Raw genomic sequence first — 23,030 nt, 5'->3', positions numbered from 1 at the left:
CACCCACGCCCAAAATAGCGTCACTTTGGAACTTTGTTGTCAACAGTTTTCGTGGTCTTTGCCTGGCTTTAACTTTGGCCCGTGACAGCCGGAAAAAGGCGACGACGCTTCGACATTCGTTGGCCATTAATTAAGCCAAAGTAATTTCGCTTTTCTGGCAAGACCCCGCAAAACCCCTAAGAGCCGCACTTCTTCTGGCTGTTTTGTTTTTTAATTGCTGAAAAATTGCAGGCCTCAGGTTAAAAAGGGCAGCCGGAATTAATCCCAACGGACAGAGGGACCTGCAGGCGGGTCTCCTCTTGATAAGCGCCTTATGAATGATGGCCACGAAACCAGAAATTAAGTAACTTCCCGCCAAAGAGTTTCTTTTTAAAAGAAGAGCAGAGCTCTTCGCAATGAATTCATCATCCGATGAATGAAAAGGTCTGAGAGGGACTGTCAGCACAAGTGCTGGAAATGTCAATTACTTGGACAGAAAGCCATGGAAAGTCTGTCAAGAAGAGATGACTGACAGACAGTTAGACAGCCGATAAATATCAATACATTCAACATTTATTAAATGCAAGAAAATGTATAAATCTTTAAGGCAGAGTTTGAATTGGATTTGAATATACATTAAACCCCACCTTTTGGGTCTCACTTAAAGGCTCTTCTGGAAGTGCGACAAACTTGAGTTTTATTCTCTGTGTAGTTAGCAGTCAAGTGGCCACATTGTTTGGCCATACGCCACAGTGTAGGGCCTTTTTCCAAAGACCTCTTCTCTATCTTCCAATGTCCTTTCGGCATTTTCGAGTCGACAGATTGAAGTGCACTCCCAGGGCAGAGCAAGCACCATAAACGCTCACTTTGTCTCCTTTTCACATGGCTGCGGCTTCGATTGAATCCTGCTCCTGCTCCTGCGGTTGCTCCAGTTTCAGCCCCAACCCCGAGGATCTGCTGTGAAAACAGTCAATAAATGTGGCGACAGAAGCCGTCTGTCAATTATCAATAGGCCAACAGAGACGTGACCTGCATCATGACGGGCAAACTGGGGCAAAAATAGAAACTAATTAAATGAGATGCCCCAGCAATTTTGCGGCAAGTACGCGCGGTCTAATTGTGACGTCGGGCGGACTCTGTTTTCTCTGTCAACAACAACAAAAACGGGAGGAACCAATCGTCCTGGGGGATCTGCAGGCTCTTGGGAGGGTCACAGTCTTGTCTCATAAATATGCGAGCTCATGGCCGTTGCCACCTCTCGTTTACTCTCTTTTTTTCAGCCAAACTGATAAGGCCACGGTACGTATGCGCAATATGCCGACGACGTTACCTGCCACTTTCATTGGGGGCCAGTTTAACGGCCTCGTTGAGCCATGCAAATGCGCAAAGCGGCATCGCAACGCATCGAGTGCGGCAATAAAAATAAAAGAGGTCCTGTGCCGGCAGACTGCAACCTGCGAATCGAGGCTAAAAGCTTTTACGGCAGCAAAATCCCCGTCGGACAGTTATCTGTTCGACATTCACATTCACCCGGAGCTCTCGGCTCTCCCCGTCCCCAACGATGGTGATGCAACTATTATTTATGGCGGGTTCGATTTTCTACGCAGGAGAACTGGAAAGCAAAAGGACCTCGTCGACCACAACGAGGAAATTGCAAAGCTGGCCGTCTGCATTCGTCGGGATTGCCAATCAACAAATCAAAATCTGTGATGTTCAGGGGGCAGCCTAGCCAATCGTCCTTTTGTGCTGCTCACATTTGATTGATAAGTTTGCGGTTGAGTCGATTCCTACTTGATTGGAGGGTGCCCCAGCTCCCAGCGCCCAGTTCCCAGCTCCTAGTCCCCATGGGGAAATCCTTGCCGGCCTAAATTATGCCACAGTCTGAAGACCGAGCAAACAGAGGGGTGGTCGCAACAATTTAATAAATTTTCCGCTCCAAGGCGAAATTGAAAATTCCGGACGCACACCCACACCCATACCCTCGATGCGGTTTCCTTGGACGCAGCAGCGTTTTGATTGATGTCCACCAGCACACCGCACATATTTAAGGGGAAGCTCCTTGGGTACATTTCGGGGAAGTGGAGGTGGCTGTTTACTTATGTATGTGACTCGCTGGGAGCCTGGTGGTGAGGCTTCCAGGTCCTTCTGCTGTTTGCTTTTGGGTCAAGGCATTTAAAAAGAAAAAAAGAATGATTTTCATTTCATAACGACATTTTTTCTCCTGTCAGATGGCCAGCCAGGATGCTGGCACAACGCACAACACAGCGCCTCGCCTCGCTTCGCCTCGTGTGGCACGTGTGGCCCGGACAACGTGTGGTATGTGCAATATGCGGAGGCGAGACCGCTGAGAGCGTCGAGAGCGTCTTTAAGGACAATAACGAATGTCCGCACGTTGATTACGTGTGGCATTTACCTCAGCAGCAGAAGCTGCCATCAAGCTGTGTAAAAACAAACATTTCCTGCGATTCTAGAAACTTTGACTTGCAGAAGGATACGGTTGAGGTTTGTGAAATGTAAACAAGAAACGGATCGAAACGAAAAATTAACAAGTGGCAAAGGGGGGAAACTTCTACACAGAATATTATAAAAAGCATCAAAAGTAAATCCTTTAAGGATTGTTACATCAAAGGACGTATTCCAGCATTAATTTTGTTATCAACAAAGTTAAAATCAAAAGAGAACAATGTTGTACAGGCCAAAAGCTGGCGTTTAAAACGCAATTACCCCACAACGCAGGCGAATGTTGTGAAAAATACTCGTAAAAGACATGGAAAACAAGAGAAATTTTCTTTTTGCTTTTGGATAAAAAAAGGAAATGCCTTAAAGTCGCCCCATACCCATGCTCGCTGGCGGCGATTCAGGGGAAAGCGTCGAAAGGACGTGTCAATGCTGGGGCGAACAAGGCGAACAACAACTGTCAGGGCGGCGGCGGAGGCACAAAGGAAATAAATAATAACAAAGGACATTAATCATGACAACGACAGGGTGACACAAGGAGGGGAAGGATGAGGCAGAGCCCGGCCAATGGCAAAGCAAACATGATGCAAGTGTTCCGCACAGCTCGTTAAAGGGGCAGCATAACAAGTACACAGAAGGCACTGCCAGAACTCTCCCCTCGGCGGAGGTCCTGTCACGGGAAAAGTAGTAACCCGGACACAGAGGCAGCGGCAGGCCTTGGCGCCTGTTTATGCATTAAAGTCGCTCTTTTGCCTACTTGACTTGCTAAGCATTTAATGCCTTCGCACACACATGTGCCACGTAAAGCAAACAGGGAAACAAAACCCGCAAAAGCAATGGGGAGGCGGAGGATGCAGTGCCTCCTCCTCCGATGCCAAGCTTTTTTTCCAGCGGCTTAGTTTCAGCTGCAAAAGTTGTCGCTGCTCTGCAGCTTTATTAAGTGTAAATAAGCGCCGGCATTTCACAGCAGCTCCAGCCCGCCAGCCACATTCCTTTGAGTGGGGCATTCCTCATGACAGAACAACGCACAACCCACAGGCGGCAAAAATAAAGTTTTGACAACTAAAAAAACATAAAACTAGTAGTTCTGGGGACAATATACTGTCAAAATAAGATAATAATTGTGAGTCCTTTGAAGGCTTTACAATTAGCTTGAAATTTTAGTATAATTGGGAACACATTTCAATATCTCACATTTTCAATGATCTCTTTTCTGGAAATAGTTACTGTGTCAATCTTTTCCTTTTTTAGCTTCAGGCCTTAAAGTTTAATGTTTAATTAAATGAAAGAGAGAAACTTTAATTACTGTTAATTCATTTTTCTGTGTGTGGTCTCCTCCAACATGTTGCTGCCACTTTGAGCAGTTTTTCATTTTCTCTCCGACGCCGCCGGCGGCTCCTTGATTTATGCGAACTCATTTTATTCATAAATTTTAAACACGTTTGACGTCGGCGGCCGGGGGCTATGAAAATTTGGTGCCGTGAGGCAAGGATGAGGATGGGGATGCTGGGATTCTGCTATGCCAACTGTCTCTGCTTCTGCTCATGACCCTGCTCCTTGCTCCTGCTCCTTGCTCCCTTGCTCCTTGCCTGAATGCGGGCTCGTTGATTTATCTAGCCACATTTCTAAACAAATATTTTTGGCCTCTTCCTGGCAACCGACGACGCCAGTGACCCACACAAATTTGGCATGCAATTAGGCGGACTCCGGTTCTGTTCACTCTCACCCACTTGAAAAGGAACGTCCAGCATAAATATAAACTTTTTTATGGCAGCCACTTGGACGCCTGCTCATCCTGGGCCTAGGGCAGGAGGACTAATAAATTGAGTGCCACTTCTGGACGGCATGGAAAATAAAGCGCTGGAGGGTGGAAAGGATGTGGAATTCTAGCTCTTGCTTAGGAAATGTTTCTATATATACACACAGTTCATCGAAGGAGAAGCCACTGCCGGATGTCATCACTGTTCAAATATGTGTCAAGTACCTGTCGAAAAATTGTTTAAAGATGGGCAAACCCAAAGGCATATATTGAGACGAAAACCAACAAAATATTGGCATGTGAAAGGATACTTTCGAAGGCAACGCAAGCGTGAAGTGTTTATATTTCTTCTCGGTTATTTATCTACTGCAATGCAATATGCATTTGTAAAGAGAAACCTTGTCATCTTATGGCAGCAATTAAAAGACTCTCAAAATAGCTAACCATTTCAATTTTCCCAAAAACTCTCATCCATTATCTATCTGGCGACGTCTGTGGCGATGACAAATTTCAAATGAAATTCCTAACGAAGTTGCTTGTCTCATTACCAAGGATCTGGTGGCGCCGTGGTCATCGCCTCAAATTACATTCAGAAACGTGCGGACACAGCTCTTTGTTCCACGAGAGCTTTTCAATTTTAAATGAAAAGTTGGTCTATCCTAGACTTGCTTGCATTTAAATCTATTTACTTTCAGCTCAATCCATGATGAAGTGATATTACCTACAAAATGGTGTGCTTTATTTCGCTAGCCAAGAACAGAGACAGGAGGACATTAGGACATCAATTTTGCATTTCATTCATGAAGTCCTTTGAATGTCATCTCTCTCCCTTCCTGGCTGCCGTTGCGCTCTGTGTACGATTTATTAGAAATTCCGTTTCGAAAGTGACCTCCTGCAATGGACCTCCTGCAGCAGCTCTGCAATTTGCATGGTGAAACCTCCAGCACATTCTTCTTCCAGGACCAAAAGTGAAATGAAAAAGGGTAGGAGCCTGGTTAGGAGACGGGGGGAAGCGCACAATCGAAAACGCATTTGGATCCAAATCCGAATCTAGTCGAAATTTCAAATATGATGACTGATTGCTGGCCCCGGGCGTACTACACAGGTTGCCAGCTCCTGTTCGATTCGTCCTGGGGAAAGATGCTCCTCATCCCCTACTAAGTTACATTTTGCAAGTCAGCAGAGTGCAGTCGAATGCACCGCCCCCTCATTTCGCCTCATTTCGCATGGATTTATGCCAAATATGCAACCATGATCTAACCGAGTTCCAATCCCATGCAAATCCCAGGCAATTGGCTTGATGAGAATCCCTCCTCCTCAGAATAAAATAAATAAAATAAATTGTTAAACGCACGCCTCCTTGCAGGGGCGTGGGCGCTTTACGATGCGATCAAATTGATTTAATTAAATGCAAATAAGTTGTTGCCAGCATCGCCACTGTGCTTTGCCTCAATGGATTTAATGTGCAATTACTTTTCCAATTTGCCATAAAAGAATACACACAAGCACACACAAATCTTGATTGCTTATTACTTGGGGCACATCTTTCACCATTTGCCGGCCTTTAGCCTCGGCCTCAGACTCTCGGCTCTTTGGTTTTCATTAATGTTTAGGCAGCTTTTAATTTGCGTTCATTAAGAGGGACGGGGGGCAAAATCGAAGGATGGGCCTACTGGCCAGGATTCGCTCATGAATTTTCATTAATTTGCGCAAAGTTGTCGTCCTGCCCCGCCACCGCCGCCGCTGTTTGTGTTTCTGTTGTGCATGAAAAATTCATTAGATTTTTTGCATAAATTATGGTTGGGGCCAAAAACAAACTGGAAAATGTTCCCTAAACTTTCACAGAGAACATTTTTGGCTGACAAAATCGAGAGAAACGAAACTTAGGTCAAATATTTGACACTCCAAAAGTTTCCACCTGATGAAGAGCCCCATGAGAGCATTTAAAGACGATGCTGTTGGTCCGCAGTGATGAAAAATAGAAAATTAAATTGACCCACTTAACTGTGGTGTATTAATTTAAGACAATAATTATTTAATTTTGTTGGAATGTTTGGAAAATTTAACACAAGTCACAAGTTGAACAAAAATTTAGGAGTTGCAGAAATACAAATCAAATACAACACAGGATGAGACGTTTCCAGGAACTTGTACCTAATTAGCGACTTTCACCACAGGACACTATCTCTCCTCGATTCTGAGCGGGATTATGCATCTTCTCTCCTTGGAAAGGACCTGACGATGGTTTCAGCGGGCAACCGAATTCCTCCTCAAGCCGCTTGCCAAAGTAGTTCGCCGCTGGATGCGGGGCGTAGATTGAGAAGAGGACGCGGGACAGGACATAGGAGCTACATTCTGAATTGCAGGACATTTGCTACTTTTCGCTTTGGAATCCGTCTCTGCACTCGGAGCACTCTGATATATTTTGTGATCCTTGGGAACGACAACAATGGGTTTTCTGAACGCGGAAGAAGCTACTGGAGTAAATGGAGTAGACTTCAAATTTACGGCAATATTGTCGTTTTCGGAGGACTCTTGCTCGTCTTCATTGGTTTCCGTATCAGAATCATCCTCAACACTGCTTACATCCGTTTCGTCAGAATCGGATTCATCGTCGCATTCGCTATCAAAATCCGAATCGGAATCAGAATCGCTGTCATCCTCCCCAACCTCGTCCTCATCCTCTTCCTCGTCCTGGCTTTCATCGCTGTCCTGCATATTGATATTCATATTCATATATTCTTGGAGCTTCCTGCGCTGCTCCTTTAAGGACATACAATGCTGCTTTTTCTGATCGTAGAGCTCGTTCACCAGGTCCACCAGTCGCTGACAATTGAGATCTTTGGGCTTTTTGTCGACGCTCATAATGGATTCAGTGTCACTTTCATTTGGTGTCTCGCCATTGCATATCAAGGTATTTGCCTTTAATTCCTCCTGGGACATTGCGAGTGTTTGTTGTTACAAAAATTTGGATTAAATACGGAGAATTTGGTAAATACTTTCACAAGGATTGTGCGGCAGTAAGCAATATTGATTTCTGAATCAAAACTGGGCTTTTATTTCATTGCCTACTTTTTAGGGCAATGAATAAGCATATTGTGTGTGCCTAATATATGGAATATGAATCACATATCATTATGGTATTCCCTTAAAAGGCTTAATTCCATCCATCTTAATCATTAATCTTATATTTTAAAGGCTCTACAACTTTTACAACACTATAACTGATAGAAGAAATATGGATTATTTTCAACTTGCTACGGTTTGTGACCTCACATATCTCTTCAACTATGTACAAATTAATTAAGTATTTAAGATCATCAAAGTAGTTCATAAATTAAATTAAAATAAGTTTTAAATAAAGATAAATGTGCTTTTAGCACTTCTAATTTAAATACTAGTAAATAATCAGTGCTTTAAATCAGCTACATAAATCAAAAGAGAGAGAGAAATTGTAAATTGCGCACTTTTGACACTTTCGATTTCGAGTTCAGCAAATTGAAGCGATGATATTTTATGTGCGACCTTAATTTGCTGTGTGTGGCCCACCATTTGAATCAATTACGGGGGCGCCACAAAGTAAGCACATCGCAGGTGGGGCCATTTATTTGTGCGGTCTTTGGCAGATAAATCAAATCATTAGCTCGGGGTCACTGAAGCTGGTAGATGGTACATGGGGTCAATGGGTGACATCGTGAGGAGTGGGTGCATTAATGCCAAATTAGAGACGCCCAATGGAGCGTGATTACGCGCAGGCCAAATATCCTACAGAACACATAAATACACATTTTGCGTTGCTTTTTGTGTGTACGGGAAAGCGCTTATTTGCGTATGCGTGGCACATAAAAATCCAGTTCTTATTAAATTTCCGCACGCCTACGCACATGTCCTAGGCCTTGATGTGGGGATAACCCAGAGATTTCCCCCTTAACCCGCGGCACTCGGCAGTTGGGAGCAGCTGTTGGGGCTGAGCTCTTGCCATTTGCTCAATGAATTTTGCATGTTTTTGTCGTCGGCCTCTCCTCTCTGTGCGTATGTTTTTTACACTTCGCCACAGGCAAGGATCTCTCCTTGGAAAAGCACTTGCCCGAGTTTGGTTTCCTATTTGCTTGCCTTAAGTGGGACGGAGGAATGGCTGGCATTGTTACACCTTCACTGCCCCAGAAGGGGAGGTGGAAGTAAACAATATTAACATTAAATTAACATTTATTTGCTTTTGCCAATGGCTTCCCCCCCTGTGCCGTGTGTCAAATAAATACATTTACATACATTACGCAACATATGAAGGAAGCTGAATGCTTTCGGTAGTTCCTGTCCGCCTCTAGTTGCCATTAAAATGGCCTAATGGTCGGCCGGCTCCAAGGGCGAACAAATAAAAGCCACAAAAAGTGGGAAAAAAAATGAAAGCAGTAAGGGGAAACCCCCGAAAATGGGAACTTCAAAAGGCAGAGCCAAAACAAAGTGCCAACAAAGTAATTGCAGGGATTTGCCTTGCGGCCGGTGGGTCGGTGGGAAAGGAAAAACAAGGAAGAGAGAGAGAACCCGGACCGCGCCTATTTTCCATGTGGGAAAATAATACTCAAAGGCAGGCAGGGATGGGCTTCGAGGACTAGCAACCAGTTGCCGCGCCATTTTCTCGTTTTGTTTTTCCCCTCCACTTTCGGGGATTCCATATACATATATTTTTTTTTTTTAATGTGCCAAAATGTATATTTGTAACTGCCTGTGCCTGGGCGGATTGTCGTTTGAACAATTTTACGCATATTTGCACTCAAATATAACATTCACATACACATGTATGGGAATCCTGGGCCCAACGCCCAGATATTTACGATGGCACGTTAATTTTTATGACATTCGCTCGCTGGCAATTTGGTTCGCTCCTCTCAAATGTCCGCCGCCAGACAGCGATTCCGATTCCCATTATATTCCGGGGATATGAACGACGGTCCTTCGGAATGCACCTCAAAAGGCCACAAAAAGGACGACGACAAAGTACAGGGGCTAATAAACCTATTAAATCTGGTGATAAATGCCTCAGAGAGAGATGGCTTTAAAAGTTGTATACCTTATTTGAAAAGAAGGAACTTAGAGTGGTCTCCATGTATAAGAAGCTTATAGTTCATAATAAAAATAACTTGTTATGCAAATTCTCGCTACTTAATTGGAACTTATTTAATTGGCAAGACAACTCGTAGGGATACTTGTTGGGATATTTATATTCTTTCCAATTTATATTTACTCATAAAAAGAGATCCAAATTGAACTGCCATTAGGTTGAGATTTATTTAAAAAGCCACAGCTATTGGCACTTTGTGTATTGAACAAATATCAGTCCTTGCTGGGCATCACCCAGTTCGAGGACATCGACTGTGGCCACAGTTTTATTGTTATTGTACTTTTGTTATTGTATATATTTTTATGTGGCTGCATCTTAACGATGATTACGGTTATTATTCATTAGCCACGCTTTTGTCAGCCTGCTCTTCTTGCTCCCTCCCTCGTCCTTGATTATCCGCAATTTCTTCTTCTGCCAATCGGGATGGGTGTGGAGACCAAAGGAGGAGTGTCTGGCCATGGTTCATTGGCCATTCAATATCTTTTCTTCTGCTCGATTGCTTATCTCCGGCACGAGACACGATGGCCAGGACCTGGCCAGGACCTCGCTCTGACCCCTGACTGCTCCCTTGGCTACGGTTCTGTAAGACGACTCCAGGTGGGCGGCATCTTGGGAGGGCGGGGCTCTCACGTACACATGGCCAGAAAATAGATGATGTGTGTGTATGTGCTCTCAATTGTTTCAGTTTTATCTCTTAATTACATCTTCATCTGGCCATTGAAAGCCTTCAGCTCGGAAAGTTTAATTAACTTGGCAGGCAGGACCGCTGGCAGGACCTCTTACTGTCCGGCAGTATGGAGTATCGATGGACGCCAGATGTGAGTGCTCCAGACCGATACTGGCCATCATTTGGTCCAGTGCACCACATTATGTAGCCACATAATTGAGTAGCCACTAAAGTGTACTAAATATGACAAAAACATGTGTGTGGGCTGTGCGGGTTATGGGTGAAGTAATAAATTAATTTCAGAAATCAGAATTAGAACACGAAAGTTTCTTTTGTTTCGCAATATTTTGATTATCTCCATCCGGCTTTATGCATTAAACTAATCCACTTTTTCCTCAAAGAGGTATTAAAATGTGCGCAATTTTTACATTAAACTGAACTAACCAACATTTTTATCAAAACAATTTGGTATTTACTAAGCGCAAAATCAATAAAATCATTGAATATTTGCACAAGCAGAGTTAATTGTATTTTCATTAGAAGAACATTGTATACACTTTTTTCAGAGGAAAGATGCACTTGATCAAATTAAATGGTATTTTATTCGTTCATAGGAGAGTATTTTAAATTTCCACTTAAACCCTTTTTAGAAACATTTTTCATGAAGAGCAGACAATAAATTTGCATCAAGCAATTTACTTTCAATTTTCAACAAACGATGCCCAAACCCAAAATCTTTAATCTCGGACAGCCCATTTCAGCTAACTGTTTTCCACTTAGCACGACTTAATCCCCTAAACGGAAACTCAAACTGGAAACTGGGATAAATTTTCCTCTTTTCTTTTTGTGGGCGAGGACAATGGGTAAATGAGGGGGAAAAATGCAACACATACACCCTTTTGCAGTATGTACGTGGCGCAAAGTGCGTTGTGAGCCTGTTGGCTTTAATTGCGGCGCTTAAAAACGCTTGCACATTGCCAGACGAGTTTAGGGCTTAGCAGCAGATGCAACTACACTTTCCCAGCCATTTTCCGCAGCTCCCTGGGCCTTTATGGACCCATTTATCCGCCCTTCCCCCCCAGTCCGTCCAAATTGAGCGTGCTGTGTGCTCTCTCTCTCTCGGTCGGTTGACAAGCCAAAAAAGGGAAAAATAACTCGTAAAAAGTTGCGATCCACTCGAGCACAAGGGTATGGCTGCCTCCCTCCTTCCTCGAGAGGCTCCTTCGGCACTTCGATTATGTTGGCAATCTGTTTACGTTAACAATGCCCCCCACCCAGCTTATGTTGCATCCTGGCACACAGACAGCAATTTGTTCCAAATGACTTGAGCGTGGCGCAAATTAAGTGCATTTTCATTAGTTGCAAGTTCCGAGTTGTTCGCTATTACTTGCCCCCGGACCATTTGAGAAATTAAATTGCCAGGAATCACTGACACTGAAGGAGGAGGAGGAGGGAGTTGCTGTTATCGTTGGAGTGTAGCAGCAACATTGAGAGGGCGCTTCAGATTCCCGGATAGCAATTATTTTTCCGGCTCACATTCGCTTTGAGTCTTGCGATGCCACCCTGGCTGGCCATCCACGGGATAGCTTCCACCACTCGACGCAGTCATCCATCCTTTATGAATTTCGTCCATGTGCAAAGTTATTTGCCAGTGGAAAGAGGCGGCAGGAAAAAAAAACACGGACTGGTAGAACCTTGCTCCAGTTAAAAGCGGATGGCGAAGAGATCAACAAAATATTTGTGGAGAGAACAGGTGTGAGAAACGCCTCGGGTCGGGGGGGGGGGTGCAGGAGAGTTTTCCAGGTGAAGCTCAGGTGAAGAAAAATGCATTGATATTTCAACCTGCCAGTCAAGTTTTTGTTTCACCGAACTTTTCACCAAGCCACGATGTTCGTAACAAACTTTGACAAAACAAAAAAGGTGACGAAACATTCGGCTTTAAATTTAAGCTCCCAAGCTTTAGAATTTGTATTTTTACAAAGAACTGGCATTTACCAAAATTGGCATCCAATTTGCCGACCAATAACTCACCCAGAATTGGAAATTAAAACCAATTTACTCAGAGCTCTTTTCAAATTCCCATAGGAGTTGCCGGGAAACATTGAACCGCCTAAAAGCGAAAACCCCAACTAATAGTACCTATATTTGCATCCATATAGCTTTGAACAATTGTGGTTTGTGGGCCAAATCAACCGCAGAGAATGATGTAAACTGGCAGCCAGGGGTTCGCCGCATCCCGTTTTGGCCGAAAATAAAAGCACCACGGCGTATACGCAATAACTAACAAGAGCGGCGAGGCCTTTACATGGAAATTGCATTAGCAGAGCGACTGCATCTAGTTAAAAAGTTTTCAATGCCCGTCCGAAGCTCCAACAGGCCAAACTAATTAATAATGCATTCGGATCTGATTTGGAAAATGTGAAAATGCGCGAAAATGTAAAATCCAATTCCGATTCCACGGAAGTGGGAACCGGCCAGCGGGCTTTGCATCTGGCATCTGGATTTAGCTTTGGCTTTGGCCGGGAGATTGAACTGAATTTCATTAAATGCAAAGAGAGAGGGGCGCTCTGTGGAAAATATGAAAACTATCTGGCGTTGCAAAAAGGCTTTCAAAATGAGCGCAAATATTTGTTTTTCAAATGAAATGAATAAATGCAGTAGGGCGCAGCTCCTCCTTCGACTCTGTCATCATTTTAATGAAGTTGTTTTTGCCATTTTTCCGTGCTGTGCTGATGATGATCCCCATGCAGCACGCATCGTTGGCTGACAAAGGTCAATGTGTTAGACTGTTGCACGCAACAGGGAGCTCTCGAGGGGCTGTCATGTGCGAATCCCACAGCAGCTCGGCTTACACAGTAACTCCTCCGTCTGCTGTTGCTGCTGCAGCTGCTCCTGTTAATTAAATTTTATTGTGCAGCCATCAGAAGTTGCGGCATGGGAGGCGCCACCATGAAATATTTGCAACCAAGGAGGAGCAGCAGCATGAACGGCTCGAGCATCAGCTGCTGCTGCTGCTACTAATGATTATGTCGGTTGTTGACTGCTGCTGGCTGTTGCACGTCGCCTGGTTGCTAATTTATACATACAGACATGTGACACGGTCGCCAACAATGCCGCCCGTTGTGCGGAGCAGACGACTGCACAGCCAGGACATTTATCTGCTTGTGTATCTCGGTGCCTGTACAAGGGCTTGGGCACCTGCAGGTGGCAGGAGGCAGGAGCAGCAGGGCCAGCATCAGCAATCAATAAATCCCAGGACCCAGCTCCTGTTGATTCTTGCGCAAGGCTGTGCATAAATGTATGTGCGGAGCTACCAGCTCCCCTGGTTAACTTTGCATGTGGGCTGATTGCTGACGTGCATGCACCGAAAGCTGCAAATTTGCATGGCCAACCGAGGCAGCATCCCCGCCATCCACAGGAGCAGCAGCAGCAACAAAGGCATTACTGTGGCAACAGCAGCAGCAGCTCAACTAGTTGTTGTCATGGCAGCAGGGAAGCCTTGCCAGGCCAGGATATGAGCTGTGAATTCTGCGCCCGAGCTCCGCCCAACCCATACACTGCCCATCCCTGACATGGCCATGAATACGTAAGGAACTTAGAGAGACGAATATGATAAGCTGGAAAATGGTTAGACCAAGCACGACTTGAGTTGAGAGAGAAAGAAAACTGACAGCTTGCGGTGGATAATTTATGCTTGGATAAAATAATTACGAAGAAGTAAAATCTCTTGAATTAGCCAGAGAGAATTATGGTTAGAGAATTCGGAGCGGAATGATTTAATGAACGTCTGGAAATTGCATCAATCGCTCTCCGGAAATGGAGCATTAATGGAATTTATGAGCGTTATAATTTATTATAATAAAATAGCACTAAACTGTTGAGTTTGTTTAATAAATTTTCAAGAATTTCAATAATTCAGCGGAGATGGAAATTGACAAATATTAAAGTTTGACATTTGGTTTTCCATCAACAAGCAAAAACATACACCTCTTGCTGTGAACACATTTGAAATATTAATGAGCAGCAAAATGCTGTTTGATCGAATGTGCATACACATTTGAATTATTAAAGCAGCATAAACGAAAGTTTGTCAGAGGGAACAGTGTGAAACTGTTGATGTATAAATATTGAATTGAAAACATAGTGAACAATAGCGAAACATATTGAAAAAATTAATATTTAAAATCAAATCAATCATCATTAATGGATTTTCACAGCACTATGTTATTTATGAGGAAAAATTACGAATGCTTGGAAATTGAAAGCACCAATTTATATTATTTGGTTTTACTTTAATAAAATTACTTTATAATCTTAAATCTAAAGAGAATTTAATGGATTCTCTGAGTTCGCAATGGAATTCAATTAGATTTGGAAAAAACTTTCTGATGTTTGGCTAACACTTCCGGAAAATCCTTCGACCTGTGCAGATTTACACTCCTCCCTAATCAAGTTCCTGGCTGCCAAAATCAATACTTGTGCCTCTCTCAATTTTCTCTGTCAGTAACTGCCCCAAAATATGGTCCGCCACATCGGAGCCTGTTGCACATGGTAATTTTGTTTCACAAGTGTAACTCGTTTAGCCCGGTTCCGGCCGTAGAGGCCATTTTCGATGTGGTACATGTACCTGGATGCAGTTGCAAGTCCATGTGCCTGACTCTGGCCAATTGGATTAGGCCCTGGTGTGGGGCTAAACTAGTTAAAAACATATTTACCCAACCCCAGACCTGGGCAATCCCGTATACCCGGGGACAGAAGTTAAAGGCCATGTTGCTCCGCTGCGTGCGCTCTGTGTTTTTGTGTGCGTCAAAGTTTTAATTAATCTGGTTTATGTTTTTGCCACATAAAACCAGAAAAAGCTTACAACACACGGTGCGAGTGGCGGGTGCCCAGGGAAATCGAAAGATACCAGGGACTAATAACACCATAAAATATATATCCTAAAGGGTACATATTATATTTTTTAAAAGCAAATAATTATAACCTAGTTTTTCTCTCCATTTTTAACCAGTTTATAATCTTCACTATCTGTAATATATTTGATAAGCTTTTTTGGTTTAAAAATAAGTGCAGTTGATAACATTTTTCTACAATTCTACAACACTCACCAACATTGCCCTCCGCTTGCACAGGATCTCCATGTGTGACGAGCAGGAGGATCAGCAGAAGGAATCCAATTTGGAGCAGTTTGGCTGGCCTGTTCAGAGCGTCCAGGGTGCAGCATAGCAGTCCACCGCCTCCGCCAGATCCGCAACCTCGCACCTCCCGGTTCCGGGCGCCCTCACTGATCAGTAGGCGGCCACGAGCAGGCAGCGCCGATGGCAATTTGCGCTGATGATGCAGTAGCTCGTGCTGGCGAGGCTGTACCTTGGCCGGACCTGGCTCCTTCTCCGCTAGCGGATGCTGCTCCTGCTGCTGGTGGTGGTGGTGAGGGGTTCGCTGCTTAGGTCGGGACTGCTGACATACTCCGGCTGCTGCTGGATCCTGGTCCTTTTCCGATCGTCGTGCTCTCTGATGCTTCGGCTCTTCACTTGTGGTGCATGGATGTTGCTGCTGTTGATGTACATTGCTTGCCATGATAATCGGCACACCTGTAATCAAATATGGTACACAATTTAGTAAATATATATATTACATATTAAAACAAGAGGGAGAAAAGAAGCTAATTTTGGGAAGTAAAATAGCTAGATCAACTCGGCTGTTAATGCTGATCAATAATATAGTTTAAAAGGTCTTATATGACTCCTTCTATGTGTTTTAATATTATAATATCCTGCAAGTGTATAAATTTATATATGTGTTTTTGGCTATTTTTCACCGCTTATATTTTAATATTACAATATATTTAAGATCTCAATCGTAATACTGAATCAAAAATAAAGACAAATAAATTAAATTAAAATGTTCTAATATCTTTCCTCTCGGTACGTGTTACATATATACCAGGTCACAACAAAGTCATAAAATTAAGAATTTAGGGTTCAACCCCTATTAGGTTTAACGATTAAAATATTAATGTTATTATTATAAAATATGCTAATTTTATTACCCAATTTAGACTATATTTAAACTTTAATGTGCGCTTGGAAACCTGTTATTTTAAATTAATAATTACATTCGCCTTTTCAATTAGCTTTCTTTTCTTATTTTCTCCCCGGTCGTATCTTCACGAAAATCTCTTTCACAAATTTATGCAGGCATTCGCCTAATAACATGGCCCTCCACCAAGCTCCACCAAGTGGTGGCTCCTTATTGTTGTTACCGGAAATTAGCAATGTATATTCGGGTGGCACTGCCTTCCCTGGCCCTTCTGCCTCTTGAGAGAAATTGCATTTTATTGTGCCAGGGACAACTTTTCGCTTTCCGGCATTTCCATATTTCATATTTTCACACAATTCGCACAATGTGGCACCGAGCACCTCCATGGCGGAGGGATGGAATGGGATGAAAGTGGCTTGAATCTTTGTTGTTCGTGCCCATTTGTCGCGCTGCAGTTTCCTGTTTTTTAGTTGCTGCTCCTTTGTGCGGACTCGCTTAGCCCCCGGTGACTCCCGGCTGCCGAATCCTGAGCGAGAGTATTTCTTGCTCTTTATATGGTAATAAATGTCAGGCCTCGGTTTTGCCCACCCACAGCCACAGTCTCCAGCAAAAAGGGAAATTGATTTTCCTTGCCGCTTCACTGCCGCGCCGCCGTGACGATGGGCGACAGGTGGGCGGGGTCGGCTCTGGATCCTGTCTGGGTCATTTGGCGATAAGCGCGTCAGTCTCGCTCAAGGTTGACATATTTCGGATGGGGGTTTGCCTGTGGCTGCCAACTTCATTTCATCCCGGAGGCTGCGACAGAACCGCCCACGAAATGGGATTCCAGCTCATCAACGCAACACCGCAAAGATGTGGCGGATTAAGGTCCCCGAAGAAGAAATGTCAAATTATCGAGTGAAATGGAAGCAATATAAACAAGATACCAAATAAAATAACCTGTCAACTGCAAGCAAATGCGGAAAGGACATATGTTCGGTTTTGTAATGGACGACGTTGAAAGCTTTACTGTCATCAAACTAATTTCCTAAACAAAGTGGAATCAATCAATTAGAAAATCCCTTGGAATCATTGCCATAAGTCAATTATGGGATTGCAAGGAATACTATTTGGCATTTTGAAATAAACTATGTATACCTTGTCCGTTTTGTGTGTAATGATAAAATCAATAAATATTTACAATAGCAGCTGCTGCTGCTCGGTGTAGTATAAATGTCTTGGCTAACATCTCAATTACAGAAGCATCTTTAGTTGTAACATGTCTGGGACATGGTAATATGATTTCAATCATTCCTCGAAACTTGCATGATTAATGTGTTCCAGATTTTTGCCCCCCAGCCAGCCAGGATCTAATGGACTTTGTATGCTCCAGCGCGGGTAGAGCCTAGAGAGCCTAGAACCCGCTTCTTAGCGATGTCTTCTTGGGCTCCTTACCCTGGTTTGGGTTCATTTTTCATGCACAGGCCGTAGCAAACAAACTGAACTACAAAGCTAAAACTAAGCCCCAATAACTTGGACGGGCCCAGATGACACCGCAGCATATGGGGCGGGATAATTAATCATGGGACGAACGTGCCAGGCCAGCCAAAAAGTTTTCCCATACCAACAACTCCCAGCGCCGTCCCTGGGCAAAACTCAACTGAACCGAAACACATTGAATCGAGACGAATCGACCGAAAAGTTAAAAGCCAAGCTGAGCTCTGGTGCACCCGATGCGAATTCATGGTTCGGCCAAAAGGGAATATCTGATTAGTTGGCCTCTCGAATTCAATTAAGGTGACAGGCCAGAAGAAGACCTTGCGGTGGCCGCATGGCCGCCTGCATCATCCTTGGCCTCCTGGTCTTCCTTCCGCCCCAGCTCCTGCTCCTGCTCCTGCCACTGTGCTGCCGCTTGAATAATTTATGCAACTCAATTAGGCGTTGACCTGGCGATAAAGTTTAATAATTGCAGGAGACGGTGTGCCCTTTTTTTGCTTTCGCACCTTAATTAAAAGAACCGAGCAATTAAAAACGCATCATGACACAGGACAGAGCGAAGGAAGTTAAAAAACAAAAATGTTAAAGACAAGGACACCGGCTATGAGATACCTGGCACAAAGTACGCTTTTTATGTTTTGTTTGAATTATTTTATATTATTATTTTATATTAAATATTATTTATAATAATAGCCGTTTTTAATATTATCAAAATCGGATAGCAGGTATAGAAGGTATAAGCTAAAATTGAGAAGTGCAAGACTTAGTAGTAATACATAATTGTGAGATGTACATACATATGTATAATTCTATTTACTAGAACAAATTTTATCACTAGTTTACTGATCCATTATTGATCAGTGATCATGTTTTGTTATTCTCCTTCGATACTATCACGATAGGAAATAAACGTCAAAGTTTGATAGCCTCAGTGAATACCTCTTACTGAAGAAGAGCAATCCGAAGTAAATGCAATTTCCGGATCGAGTCAAAGCCTGGACGAGCTAAAGGGGTGTGGCATTTTTTTAATATAGTTAACAGCAATGCTTAAAAATACATACATACATATATCTATGTACACACATACATTTGAACATTAACCTGACCCTGGGAAATCCAGAGGCAAAAAGCCGCAAAGGAAACCACAGGAAACACCCTTTGGTCCACGGCGAATCGTGTTTGTGCGGCGCCTCCACTTTTACCGCCGACAAACCGCGACCACAGCTGCAATTAAAATGGAGGAAGCTGCTCCTGCTGCTGCTCCTGCACCAGATGAACATTTTCTGCCCCGCTCCCCACTTGACTTCTGTGCATTGTTCCGGGCCTCGCCATTTCCATGGCTTTTCCGAGGCGACACGCGACTTGTTTGCACATTCAAATAGCTTCCCGGAAACGAAGCCAGAGCCACTGCACTTTCCTTTTCCCGATTGGTCGTGTCAGCTGAATTTCTGCGAATACGACCTGCACGTCTTCAGTATGGATTTCCAATCATCAATTTCAATTGAATTGAATTGAAGTCGTGGCACTGCCGGAAAACTTTTATAGTTCTGCAGTAAAGTGCAAATTTTACTGGCAGACGCAATTTTCGCTTTCCCTGAATCTAAAGAAGCCATTTTCTACCAGGGATGAAGCTTCTGGGTTTCTGGTTCCTGTCCCCTGATGCTTTATGATTATTTTATTCGTACTGACATTGATTGGCAAATACATCCGATTCGTACATAATTGGAGCATTGTAGATTTGTTACATACTATCGATTATTTTAAACAAAAAATAAACACCATGATCCAGTGTAGCTGTTGCATTTTGACAGACGTCAAAGCCGATTGTACGTCTTTGACTTCGAGTATTCCACTCATTGCATTATGAACTTTCCGAGAGCGGAAAATTATGTTGTTTATTGCGGAAGCAGGAGCTGGGAAAAAGTTCAATTGCTTGGAAATAGCTCACGGGCGTGGAGAGAACATTTTCTTGGTAGATGGAAAAATCAGAAACCGTTACGAAAATGAAATATGTTCTCTCCAAGAATATTAACAATGCTATAGTTAAAAAACACTTTTGAATCATGATGTGACTTTACAGGTCGTTGTTAGTTAAATGGTTTAAAAAAAATAATGGCTAACTGCCTAACGAAAAATATCATTTATCATTATGGAGAATTTATGTAGAAGAAAGTAAAACGATAACAATAATGATTTATATTGAGTTTAATAAAAAACATTTAATTAATTTTATTGCCAAGTTTGTGATTAATTAACCAATTAACCAATATTATTTTATATTTCAGGGATGGATACCTTTTTTGAACCCAACTCCCCTATTGTTCTGCAGCCCTGGTAATCGTTCTGATTGACCGTGCAGAAAGGCCCTAGCCCAAAGCACATTTCGATTACCCTCCGATTACCCTCTGTCAAAGCACCGGAAGTCTCTTCCTCTCTCTTTCTTTTCCTGCTTGGTCAACGGAACGATTCACGCCAGAGCTCCCTGGTTCCTGAGAATTATTCACAAATCATCTTTGTGTGCGACAATCTCACGTTTATATTTCTTCTTATTGCCCATCAAGAGAAGCGATGAAGAATAAGCAAAAGTCAAAGAAGGCCGCAAAAGCGGCTGCCAATGCCAGTGCCGCCAAGTTGCAGAAGAAGATCGCCGAGGGAAAAGAGGTAGCAGGAGTCGTGGCCGAGGAGGGTACAAGCAACAGCACACCTGAGATGACCCCCGCCTACCGTAGGAACCTCAATAAGCTGATAAAGCTGGCCGAAAAGCTGCCCAATAGTCTGGTCCTCAATTCGAATTCTTCGAACGTGGAGAATACTAACGAAGAGGTGAACTCCAGCGCCTCCGTTAAGGATACGGAGAGCAACGACAACAAGGCCACGGATCTGGTTAAACCCAACTCAACCAAGTCTAATCGGAAGGGCCTCACTTCCTCGGATGACAACCCAAAGTACTCTCGTGGCGAAAAGAAGGCGCGCCGCCTCCTCATGAAGCTGGACCTTAAGCCCATCGAAGGTGTATTTAAGGTTACCATGAAGAAATCCAAGAATATACTCTTAATCATCGACAACCCGGAAGTGTTCCAAACTCCAACCGGCACGGTCATCATCTTTGGCAAGGCAACAATCGAAGACCTGGCCAACTCGGCCGCCACTCGGGCTGCTGAGCGCTATCGAGAAGCGGAAGCCTCCAAAGAAAAAGAGGCAGAGAAAGAAGCAGCCACCGTTGCTGCTGAAGGAGCTGCGGCCGACGACGACGATGGCGACGATGTGGACGAGGCTGCCGCCATGGATCTGGATGAGAAGGATATCGAACTGGTCCTGTTGCAAGCCTCCTGTTCCCGTAAAAGGGCCATAAAGGCGCTGCTGCAGAACGGACGCGATGTAGTCAACGCCATTATGGACCTAACCATGAGCTAAAACCCAAACAAACACACACAATTTAAAACTAATTTCACAACAACCTTGAAATATTAAAAAAAAAAAAAACTATTGTAAAGGGAGATCTTCTACAGTTTTTTTTTTTAAAGATACAACTATACACTTGCTAAATGGATAAGAAATTACAATAAACTTTGTACAACAGTGTCTTTAAGAAACTTTTTATGTAAAGGAATATCCCATTTGGAAAAATTAAAGCTCATTCTCAACTGCATTAGTTTTATTTATTTTGTAAAACGAAAAAGCGGACGAAGCTCAATTTAACCGCCAGTACACTTCCGGTAAGCGGATATTTCCCATGCTTGTTACAACATGTACATTTCCTATTCGGTTTTCCTTTATAGCCGTTTCTTTTGTGAGGCTTTTTATAGCTTTATTTGGCTTTGAATGCGTACATCACTTTGACAAAGAAATGAAGCATTTGTAAGTGTCCAGCTTGTTTTACAAGATCGACAACTTCCGGGAAACTGAATATATGGTATGTAAAATACTTTTCTCATTTTGATATAACCAGTTGATTTTTTTTCTTTTATACAATAGAGTGGGAGTTTCACAGGAAAGGGAACGCATTTCCTGTTGCTAAGAGGAAATTCCCCATAGAGCTGTTAATGGGGAGCTTAACATTTCCTGCTTTAATTATTCCTTTGGCAGTATAATAATGTTCATGCTATCTGAACTCTATTTAAATTTTAACTCATTTGATGAAGAGAGGAACTCATTCAGAAGAAGGTCGAAAAACGTATAAAAACCCATTTTCCCATTGAAGCCTTCCCTGGGCTATTTCCTTTCTATTTGCGTTTCCATCAGCCAGCGGAGTTGCCAATTTTCCTTTCAGGTACTGTTGTCATTCTTTTGCCATTTTCTTTTGTGGGTGTAAAATTTAATCGCTTCTCCTTTTGTCCCGCTGACGCTGCACTTTTGTTTATTCTTCACTTAGTCTCATCTGCGTGGTTGCACAGTGTCCTGCGTACTCCATCCTGTGCAGTTTTATGTGCTCCCTTTTCTTGGCAAGTTTTTTGACAACGCCATGATTGCATTTTTAGCTTTGCTCCTGAAAGAGACTGACAGGTCTTCCTGCCGGTGGATGAAAGGGATTCATAAGTCCTGTTCCGTGGGTATTCACTCAATTAAAATTGCTTGACATTTCCCTTGGCCAGGACGACAGGAGGGACAGGGGGTAAAGCTAGCTAATAAATTGCCAGCTCCAACTGTGGGGTTTAATTTTATTTAATTTGCAGCTGTCGTCAGCAGCCGTAAAAAAGGCTTTAGTTTTGCATTGTGGGCGCTCAGCAGTCCGTGTGGCTGGGCACGTGCCCGCTTTTCGCCGTTCCCCATTCGCTTTCCCTTTTCGCACTTCGCCCAGGAAAAGTGGAAATGGAAACTTTGTATGCCTGCTGCTTGGAAAATGTTCGCGCGTGTCGGTTTGAGTGGAAAGTTTTTTGGGGATTCGATGGGACTTCTTGGAGCGCAGATCCTTCTTCTCCTAGAACTTGCGCCGGAAATTGATTAAGTTGGTTTGCCTCTTTAATCAGCGAAATTGAAGATGCTGCCGAAATACAAATCAGTCGACAGACTGTGCAAGTCGAGCTCCTCCTATCGCAATGGCACTTTAAAGTACTTTCGGCCAGTTTACCTCCTGTGTGTTGACCAGCAGCACTCTTGTTATGGCCGGAATCCCGGAAAATCCGGCAACGAATTCGAAAGTTGTAAAATGCTTAATAGCTTCACTTAAGTCTAGGATTCAGCAACTACCAAGAGGAAAGACTTTCTCTTTAAAAAAGCTTTTTGTGCTACACGTTAAAATATTTGACAAATGTCTGTGTCTCACTTCTAAGATATTTTAAATGCTTCCGGGTTTTATATTTCTCTATGATCTATCTCTATCTCTATGAACTCTCATGAATACTGGGAATAATATTATTTAAATTCATATATCCTATGTAGTTTCTCGCCGTGCAGGATAACAGACTCGCCACAATCTGAATGCCACCTTCTGTGCCTTCTGGTTTTAGAAAGATTTTTTTCTTAGGCATAAAACGGTGTTGGGTATCCGCTTCTGGCCTTCGCTCTGATGAACTTTTCCTTTGGTTTTGCGGCCA

The 23,030-nt window shown here is 43.2% G+C and overlaps 3 protein-coding genes across 3 annotated transcripts in view; 1 reads left to right on the top strand and 2 right to left on the bottom strand.

The window, feature by feature from the left end:
* Window positions 1-23,030, bottom strand: part of IA-2 (tyrosine phosphatase IA-2) — a 40,576-nt gene that overhangs the window by 13,361 nt on the left and 4,185 nt on the right. Inside the window, 1 exon segment of the mRNA XM_020955098.2 lies at window positions 15,090-15,572. Coding sequence (XP_020810757.2) covers window positions 15,090-15,572 — 483 coding nt within the window.
* On the bottom strand, window positions 6,210-8,346 carry LOC110186062 (uncharacterized). The gene has a single exon (XM_020955100.2). The coding sequence runs from the start codon at window positions 7,136-7,138 to the stop codon at window positions 6,443-6,445; it is 696 nt and encodes a 231-aa protein (XP_020810759.2). The 5' UTR covers window positions 7,139-8,346; the 3' UTR covers window positions 6,210-6,442.
* On the top strand, window positions 19,174-21,145 carry gNacalpha (germinal nascent polypeptide-associated complex alpha subunit). The gene has a single exon (XM_086832219.1). The coding sequence runs from the start codon at window positions 20,065-20,067 to the stop codon at window positions 20,908-20,910; it is 846 nt and encodes a 281-aa protein (XP_086688345.1). The 5' UTR covers window positions 19,174-20,064; the 3' UTR covers window positions 20,911-21,145.

The sequence above is a fragment of the Drosophila serrata genome, unplaced genomic scaffold (assembly GCF_035046125.1).
Source record: "Drosophila serrata isolate PLE 108 unplaced genomic scaffold, ASM3504612v1 contig_245, whole genome shotgun sequence".
NCBI lineage: Eukaryota > Metazoa > Arthropoda > Insecta > Diptera > Drosophilidae > Drosophila > Drosophila serrata.
This window is presented reverse-complemented; position numbering and strand designations above follow the sequence as displayed.